Consider the following 8,901-nt stretch of genomic DNA (forward strand, 5'->3'; position numbering starts at 1 on the left):
ACAAGATCCAAACAGTGTTCAATGAGTGCATGAAACCCGACTCAAAATGCATTTTTTTTTAATTTCCATCATTTTTTATTTAGTAGTGAGCCATTGGTTATGATGTGATATTCACCGGAAGAATTGTCAACTGACTGAGGCGATAGCTACCCGCAGTGATTATGCTGAGCAAGCGTTCGCTTAACAACCGTTTGGACCATTTACATCATATAATAATGGTCAATTTGTATCAACACTTGACTATAAATGAAACCATATTCTGTTAAATACATGTTTAAAATTGATAGTTTTACGAGATAGATGGAATCAAAAACCTTATTATGAGAAAATCAAAATTAGCCAGTTGAACATCTTTGAAAATATGCTAGAATATGCATTCATTGACCGTGCTGTTGCTTTACGACGCTGCCATTCCTAAAAATAAGATCATATTCATCACTGTCAAAAATATACATGTAAACAGGGCGATCCAGTCAACCATATAACTTATTTGTTTCCATGTTATGGGATCGTCTTTTCTCTCTTGTTTATTTTTCAGCTCGCCAGAACAGTCCTTTGTTTTACTATTAGATGCGTTTTCTTGCATTACAGTACTATCGGTACCCTTAAATTTGATTTCACGTCTTTGTTTCATTTCTTCTGTGTCGTCTGGATGAGTCTTTCTGCCAGTACAGGTTAAAAACCTATATATAGACTTCAGCCAATTTGGTACACTATTGTTATCGTCTTTACAATATAGTCGCATGTCTATGATGGTGACAAAAACTATTAGGGCGCTGATAAGCAAATCAATCATCAACTTGTAGGAAATAAGCGGTACCGGCTGTGAAGTTTGGGGCAGTAAATCATTGACAATGGTCATGTAGACAGCAATAACGAGAAGTGTCGTAATGCAGTATCCTATACGTTCTCCCGATTCTGGCACAAGAAGAAACACAAGAACATTTAATAAGCTTAGTATTAATATGGGCATTATTATGTTAATCACAGCAAATGTTGCATTCCTTTCTAAGTGTATAGTGAACGTTATTTCAGCCTCATTTCCAGATCCTAATATCACCGTTTTAACTTCTGATGCAGTAATATCCCATAAGGCATGAGGAGAGTAAACATTTAACATGACGTTCGGAAATCCGGCTTGAAGATTCACTTCATTACTCTTGTAACCGAGAGAAGTAAAGCTAGTGTCACAGCTCTGAGAATCAAAGGGACATTTCTTAGCGTTTACGCTGCACGTGCTTTCAATGAGACCCGCTGGCATCCACTCCATTTCACCCCATTCATTAACACGGAATCTGTCAGAAGATTTGTCTATGGTTGTCCCTTTTAGGAAGGGCTCGACAAAGTCATTTCTGGTACCCATAAGTCATCGTGGGACACAGTTATCTGCTCGATACCTCCATTGACATGTGTTGCGGCGTTTATAACCCCTATTATAAAATATCTATGACACCAAACATAGTAATCTCCTCTAAATTCCATTTTGGTAGAAGTCATCTGGAGGAAAAAATCGTAAACAAAATTTATAAACTGAAAATATCAGATAAGGTGGTTTGGTTTTTTTTCCAATATATTTCAGGGTCACTTATTCATAATAAGACATTACATAGATTTCGATGAATGGTTTAACGCTGCGATACAATGATGCGTATCAGTTTACAAATATAGAGTCTAAAATGCGCTCAAATATATAATTGATTTAGATCGAAAATATACAAAATGTATATGAAAAGCGAGAAGATTGAAAAGCTACAATAGATAACAAATGATGTAAATTTCTTCCAATTTTTTTTATGATACTTTATAGATTATTTTCTATTTTCGTGTTCTTCGTTCGACAAAGTAGTCGAGCTGATACAAAATTATCGGAGAGGGAACCGTGAAGGTGAAGGCATCAATGCAAACAAGTTACATATTCTTATCTTTTTCGACACGTGATAGTACATTGGGGTTTTAAAATACAGAAATAATAAGCTTCATTCGTAAGCAATTTCGATGTTTCTACGTTTGATGCAACACTATCGCATTAACTAATTAATGATATCAAACTAATTTCCCTGGTTTGGAAAACTTTTACTCAGGAGTTGAGTTATAACATAAGGGTAAAGTTGTCTTTCTGGCGTGTAATGCTCAAAAGGTATTCTTTATAAACTGTATTATAAACCATTTTTTCGTTGGCGATATGTGATGAAGTTCAATGAGCACTCACATTTCTTTTGTCAGGTCTGGTAATACCTTTTTCAAATAGACAATATGAATTTCTTAAATTATTGTACTAATTGTATACCCATTACCGCATAAAAGTTTTTATATTGCTACGAAAGAGATTTCTTGTTGAGCCTCTTTCCAGATACACAATAAGATGTAATAGTAGCATTAAAAATCACTTCCAGATACTTTGATGATATTTTTACTTAGATGAAACTTCTCAAATATCTAAAATATTCCCAATTCACTTAACTGAATAAAATTTATTTTACTACATCATTTTTTAATCTTCATATTAAAATCGGTAACGATACTATTCACACAAAATCTGTGCTAAGAGAATTGTCTTTGATTTTGGTAAATTGAATTAACCGCATTTACATATAGATGTACCGCATGCATCATCTAAGCATGGGCTATATATGTAAATTTATTTTTTTCTACAGGACTTGTAAGCCATTGTAAACTTTTTAAATTTGAAATATTTTTACTTAATTTTAAAATGGTAACTTCTAAAAATTCATAGCGATTTGTAAAACTTTTGCGGCAAGGAGTAAAGGACGTCTGATTTTATAGAGATGTTACCTAGAAACGATGTTCTTGGGTAATGGTAATTTGTCTTCTATCTTTTCTAAAACTTTTATTTAAAAAGGATGTTAAGTTGCGGCATGGCCGAGTGCTATTAGCGGCATGGTCAAGTGGTTAATGCGTCGGACTAGTAATCCAATGATTGCTAGACACATAGGTTCAAACCCGTCAGGTGCAAGTCGTTGTTTCCTAAAGCAAGAAACTTTACAACTTTCGAAAACAAATTCTGTATAAAAAGGTTACTACACTACTCTTTAATTTACAGCATATTTTAATGTTCAACCCCTTTACAGCTGCACACAACGCTTTCTCCTTTTGATTCCATCTGCCAGACTAAGTTAGACAGTTCTTGAAACTTATTGATGTTAAATTTGTCGTAATTTCACTCTTCCTCCTCCCTTCGTCGGGCCCTTATGTGTGATTTTCTAGCTGCTCTGTCGTTCTTTAAACATTAAATACTTTGGTTATTTCTGTGTTTTGCTTATTTCACCTCATAACCATAACATATGCCAAATTTCGCTTGTTGGGGATCCATCTTATTTACACTGTCGCGTTAACCAGGAACATGTTGTGGCTAAGAGGGGCCAAGAATGGGGTTTGGTGCATCATTACCCTGTTTAAACTCAAAATAATTGCCAGCCTATGTTCCTGAAATGTATTTCTTGTTTATTTCTACACCATTTTTTGATAACACTGTTGTGTCCTTTGTGTCATTTCCTATCACCAACGGTTAATATCCCTTTCCTCTAGTTATTTTTTCAAATGTGACTCCTCTCCCCAGTCCTGGTCCTTGTTCCCTACACCCTATCACTGTGTATGCCTTCTTGTGTCTTAATGATTTCCTTTAACATTGTATGATAAATAATAAGGCCCCGTCCGTGATTTGCCCTTTTGAAATCTTCCGTGTATTGTTTGTACCCTGCTGGTCTACTTGTCGGTTCTCCTCTTGTGTTGCTGGGAATTTTTGGTTGATGCTGACCTTCTTTGTGGCTCAAAATTTGTGCAACTCGGGATTCACACAAATAATAACATATTTTTTTTACCAAACGCTACCGCATTGCTGTCAATACCTAACATCGCTAAGTCTTCAATTTCAGTGAGGGTGGATGAGTTTTTATTAGGTTCCAATTATGCTTCTTTTCCGAGGTCAAGTCGAGCGGAAAAATAGTATGTATTTGTAAAGATTGTCTATTATATTAGTGATAAATATATGGAACAACTGTCTAAAATCGTTATGGATAATGTCCCTAACTGGAAATTTTAGTATCTTTCACAAATAATATTGTGCGATTTTACATTTTTTCTAAATGAACATTACAAATCAAAGGAATTATCTTTGAATTCAAAAGTCTTTGAAAGGAAAACAAACGGATGACTCTAGACTTCTGAACGACGGGTGAATCTAAAATTCTGAAGCCTATATTCGATTTCCTATATAATACAGTAGGAAACAATTTTGTTTAAATAATTTTATAGTTTATACATACGCAATCATGTAATTACAATAGGTTTTATAAAAATGATCCAGACAACAAGTGTTCTAAAGACTTCATGCTGATAATCCTGCAACAAAATCAATTTACAATTACCTCCACTGAAATTAGTACATGTAATTATCAAATTTTAATAAGCTAATATAAAAATAAAAACTGTACAACAAAGCACAAATTATAACAAAGTCCATTGCCTACTATGACAAATTGTTTAAACAATCAGGTTAATTATTAATTTAATTAATAAGAAATTAAAACAATGAGCTACTTAGACATCATTATATTTATTTATTTATTTACTATAGTCTCATCTGTGTACAATTACATACATTTCAACATAAAATATAAATGTTACATTGTACATAGCTATTATTACAAGAGACATAGGATACATTATGTTTTATATATTTTACAATTAAAAAATCTGTTATGTTATTGGCATATATATGTGTATATATTAAATACATACATATATACATGTACATGCAAATACATTACACATATAAAAAAAATGCATATTAAAACAGCACATGATATCAACTGTAAAACCTGCCAACAGCAAAACCTTTAATAAACTTCACTACATGTATTAAAAGGTAAAAAAATATGGGTTTTCAATAAAACGTCCATCTTGATAATATTATTTGTCTAGCCGCTATCTATGATTAAGTTGTGGACTAATTAGCAGAATGTACCTTGTTTATACAGAATTTAACTCCAATATAGTTTACAAGAAAAGCATTGATGCAAAGCATCAAAGGGCGTCCAAGCAAGAAATGCAGAAAGTGAAGATAAACTAGTAGACATATGATGACAAGATATTCTTATAAACTTTTCAATGGTTAATTGGTTTTTACCAGAATGAACGGCCGAAAGACATTGTTCATTATGAACTTTGATTGGCATGCTAGAGATTAGAATATTACTTGTTATTTCTTTATGATCGTGATTATTAATACGGGGAAGTCAAAGACCGGGCCCGCGAAGCGGGTCCGGGCTTTGGCTTGCCCGGCTATAGACTACACGTGTATATTTAAAAGATAATGAAATAAAAAAAGAATTAAAAAATATATAGAATTCTATACCTACCAATGAAATTTTCAGTGTCAGTTCTAGTCGGGCGCCGCCATTTACAATGTAACTCAATGATAATAAGCGGGGTATTCCGATAACGGAACAAATCTCAACTTTTCAGATAAATAATAAACGCCGAGTGTCCGAGTGAAAACGGAAGCGGTGCATGTAATACCGAATGACACTTTTAAAACGGAAAGAATGAAAGGAATTTTTAACGACTTCCCCGTTCATAGGCTTTGCCTAATTTCATATTAGCAACGGATATACATGTATACAATCATTTATAATCCATATGTGTAACGCATGGTCAACACCACACTTGTGGCAATGTCTCTTATTATGTTATCGCTATTAGCGAAGACCCCCTCTTAAGGTATCTGTTCATATGACACTGGTTATATTACCATGTTGATCATGTTGAGCATAATTGTTTATTATACAATAATTGTAATATCTATTCTGGGACATAAGATAACTTATCTTAAGTTATCTTATGTCCCAGATCTATTTTAATATAAAAATTACAGATTATATGAATATTGTTTTTCTCTCTTTTTTGTCTTTTACCGGTATGTGCTATTTTAATACTGAGTTTTTACGTTTACTACTCTTTCTTCATTAAAATTGTAAAATAAATTTTAAGAATTCAATTGTCACATTGACCGACGATTATAAGTCAAAACTTAACTGGAAAAAGTCAGTAAATTATGCGTAATCTTTTAATATATAATATTGTTTATTCTTAAACCATATACATGTACATTTGTATTTTTCTTTATCATTTTTTAAATTATCAATCAATTAAATAATTCATAAAATCTAATTTGTAACTTTGAATAATTCCTCGGCACCTTTACTAAACACGAATAACAAATTAAATAAAAATGTTTCAAAGTTGATAGTATCATATTAATACCATAAAAATGTACCTTTGTCTCAATTATTGTACATATTTATTGTTTTAACGGGGAAGTCAAAGTCTAGGCCCGCAAAGCGGGCCCGGGCTTTGGCTTCTACACGTGTATATTTAAAAGAAAATCAAATTTAAAAAAAATATATAGAATTCTATACCTATCAATGAAATTTTCAGTGTCAGTTCTAGTTAGGCGCCGCCATTTACAATGTAACTCAATGATAAAAGGCGGTGTATTCCGATAACGGAACAAATCTCAACTTTTCGGATTAATAATAATCGTCGAGTGTTCCGAGTGTAAACGGAAGCGGGTATATATAATACCGAATGACACATTTAAAACGGAAAAAATGAAAGGATTTTTTTACCGACTTCCCCGTTCATAGGCTTTGCCTAATTTCATATTATCTCATATAGATAAAATGAAACATGCTATTGTTGTTGTTTTTGGTTTTTTTTCGAATTGTATGTTTATTTATAATAAAAATCAATAAATTTGAGAGTTGATCTATGTTTATTAATTATTGTTACCAAACTAAGTGACAAACATTCATTTTGGAAAAAAAGCTTATTTATCTGTAAAATATTTGTTCTGTTCTGTAACGATATCAAACATTTACTCCAAAACCGTGAGAGACCGGACAATAAACGTGTGATACTATTCGCCGGTCACTAGTAAATCCCGGTCAAAATAGACCGGGAGAGACCGGGAATTACCGATAGCAGTACATCCCTCTATAAATAGATTTTCGGAATGTTTAGGTCATCAACTCATCGTTCTATTTTAACATACCAAAATAACCCACTGTGTACTACAAAATGATAAATTAAAAAAAAAACCGAAGAGACGGAAAAGGTTATTTCATGCATTGCGAAATTCTCCAGTTCGCTATTCATTGTACATATCGAGACATTTTTTTAATCAAGCACCCTCATACCGATCGGAATGTTCGGCTTTTATTGTGACCGACCAAAAGGCTCGAGAAGTTGCTGTCGCCCTTTCACAAAATCTGATTTTATTTCATAAGAGCGCTGCGCTTCGGCGCGGACGCCAAAAACATGATAGGTCTTATTCAAACTGATATAAAATACAGTCCAATTTTGTTTAAAGATAGAATATGTCATAATAAGTCGATTTGTAAAGACACTTATTTCATGCTTTATAGTGTTTACTATAATATATCAGATGATAATATCTGATTAACCACTAGTGAAATTTATAAAATAATTTTTACTGTAGCCGAACTATATCTGAATGCGGATGAAAGGAATATCATAACTAAATGGAATAACAAAAATAAATGCCGTCATACGCAAACTTTGTTTTTTAAGAAAAGAAAGTCGATGTCATCGATCATACATCATGTGAAAAATGTAACAAAATTAGAGAAATTAATCGAAACTATATTTCAAAATTGATGCCGTCATACGCAAATTTTGTTTTTTAAGAAAAAAAAGTCGATGTCATCATACATCATGTTAAAAATGTAACAAATTAGAGAAATTAATCGGAACTATATTTCAAAATTGATGTGATGACGTCAGAGAGGAGAATGCACGATGTTACGCGGCAAAAACAGTTAAAAAATACTTAAAATCACTTAAAAAGCATGAAATAAAAAGGAAACTTATTTATTTTACATATAAGATTGAAATATATTTCATTCGTGAACACCAGCTATTATATATTCACTCGTGGCTATGCATCTGGTGTTCACTCAGTGAAATATATTTCAATCTTACATGAAAAACAAACAAATATTCTCTATTTATTACAATATTTATGTATGCAAACATCAGACTTTCACTAAAAGTTTTAAAAAATTAAGACTTAATTAAAATATTATTTGAAATTTTACTGAAGACATAACAATAATTTTAAGTCTATATTGGGTTTACATTGCTATTATATAGACTGTTATTTCGAAGTTTCAATATATTATAGCAGGTTTTTGCTATTGTACGTATCATTTCTGGGCGGGAAAACAAAAATTGAAACTTATCAATATCATTAAGTAATTTGAAATTTGTATTTAATATAACTGCCTTTTCTAAAAGTAAATTCCTATCAACAGAGTAAGTTGGACATTTCAATGACACATGGATTTCGTTTTCCACCGAGTCTTTGCAAAATGGGCACACTCTTCCAGATTCAGGTACTCTTTTATAACGCCAAGTTTCTAGTCGAAGTTGCGCTACGCACATCTAAACTTTGCTAACGCAGATCTATGTGCATATGGTAATTGTAATTTAGAATACGTTGCAACTTCATAATAAGTTTTTTAAAAGTTTGTGTGTCCTTAATTTATTACGACCTGTGCCACTATCACTTGACACTCGATCAATATCGGTTCTCCATTGCAGAATATGAGCATCAATAAGAGCATTTGTCATATTAGACACTAGATTTTTACGATGAAAAGGTAATTGAATAAATGATGCTATATTATAAGAAACTTATCCTTTACCAAAAATGGCAAAATCTTCACACCAGTACTACTTTTAGATAAAGCCCAATCAAATATTCTCTTTTTGATTCTACAAGTGTCATAATTATGACAGCGGTACCAGTGATTACAAGTTGCTTTCCACTGGTCAACAATAATTGGATTCCAACCCATA

The 8,901-nt window shown here is 32.3% G+C and overlaps 1 protein-coding gene across 1 annotated transcript; it reads right to left on the reverse strand.

The window, feature by feature from the left end:
- Positions 1-397: 397 nt before the first annotated feature.
- LOC132758545 (acetylcholine receptor subunit beta-type acr-3-like) lies at positions 398-1,363 on the reverse strand. The gene has a single exon (XM_060750221.1). It carries the CDS (start codon positions 1,361-1,363, stop codon positions 398-400), a length of 966 nt encoding a protein of 321 aa, XP_060606204.1.
- Positions 1,364-8,901: the final 7,538 nt, after the last annotated feature.

Source organism: Ruditapes philippinarum, unplaced genomic scaffold, assembly GCF_026571515.1.
Source record: "Ruditapes philippinarum isolate M1 unplaced genomic scaffold, ASM2657151v2 ctg199_1_1_1_1, whole genome shotgun sequence".
NCBI classification, from domain to species: Eukaryota; Metazoa; Mollusca; class Bivalvia; order Venerida; family Veneridae; genus Ruditapes; species Ruditapes philippinarum.

What these genes read in the sequence shown, in the direction of transcription:
- LOC132758545 (XM_060750221.1), bottom strand. Translation starts at nt 1,363, where the DNA reads ATGGGTACCAGAAATGACTTTGTCGAGCCCTTCCTAAAAGGGACAACC.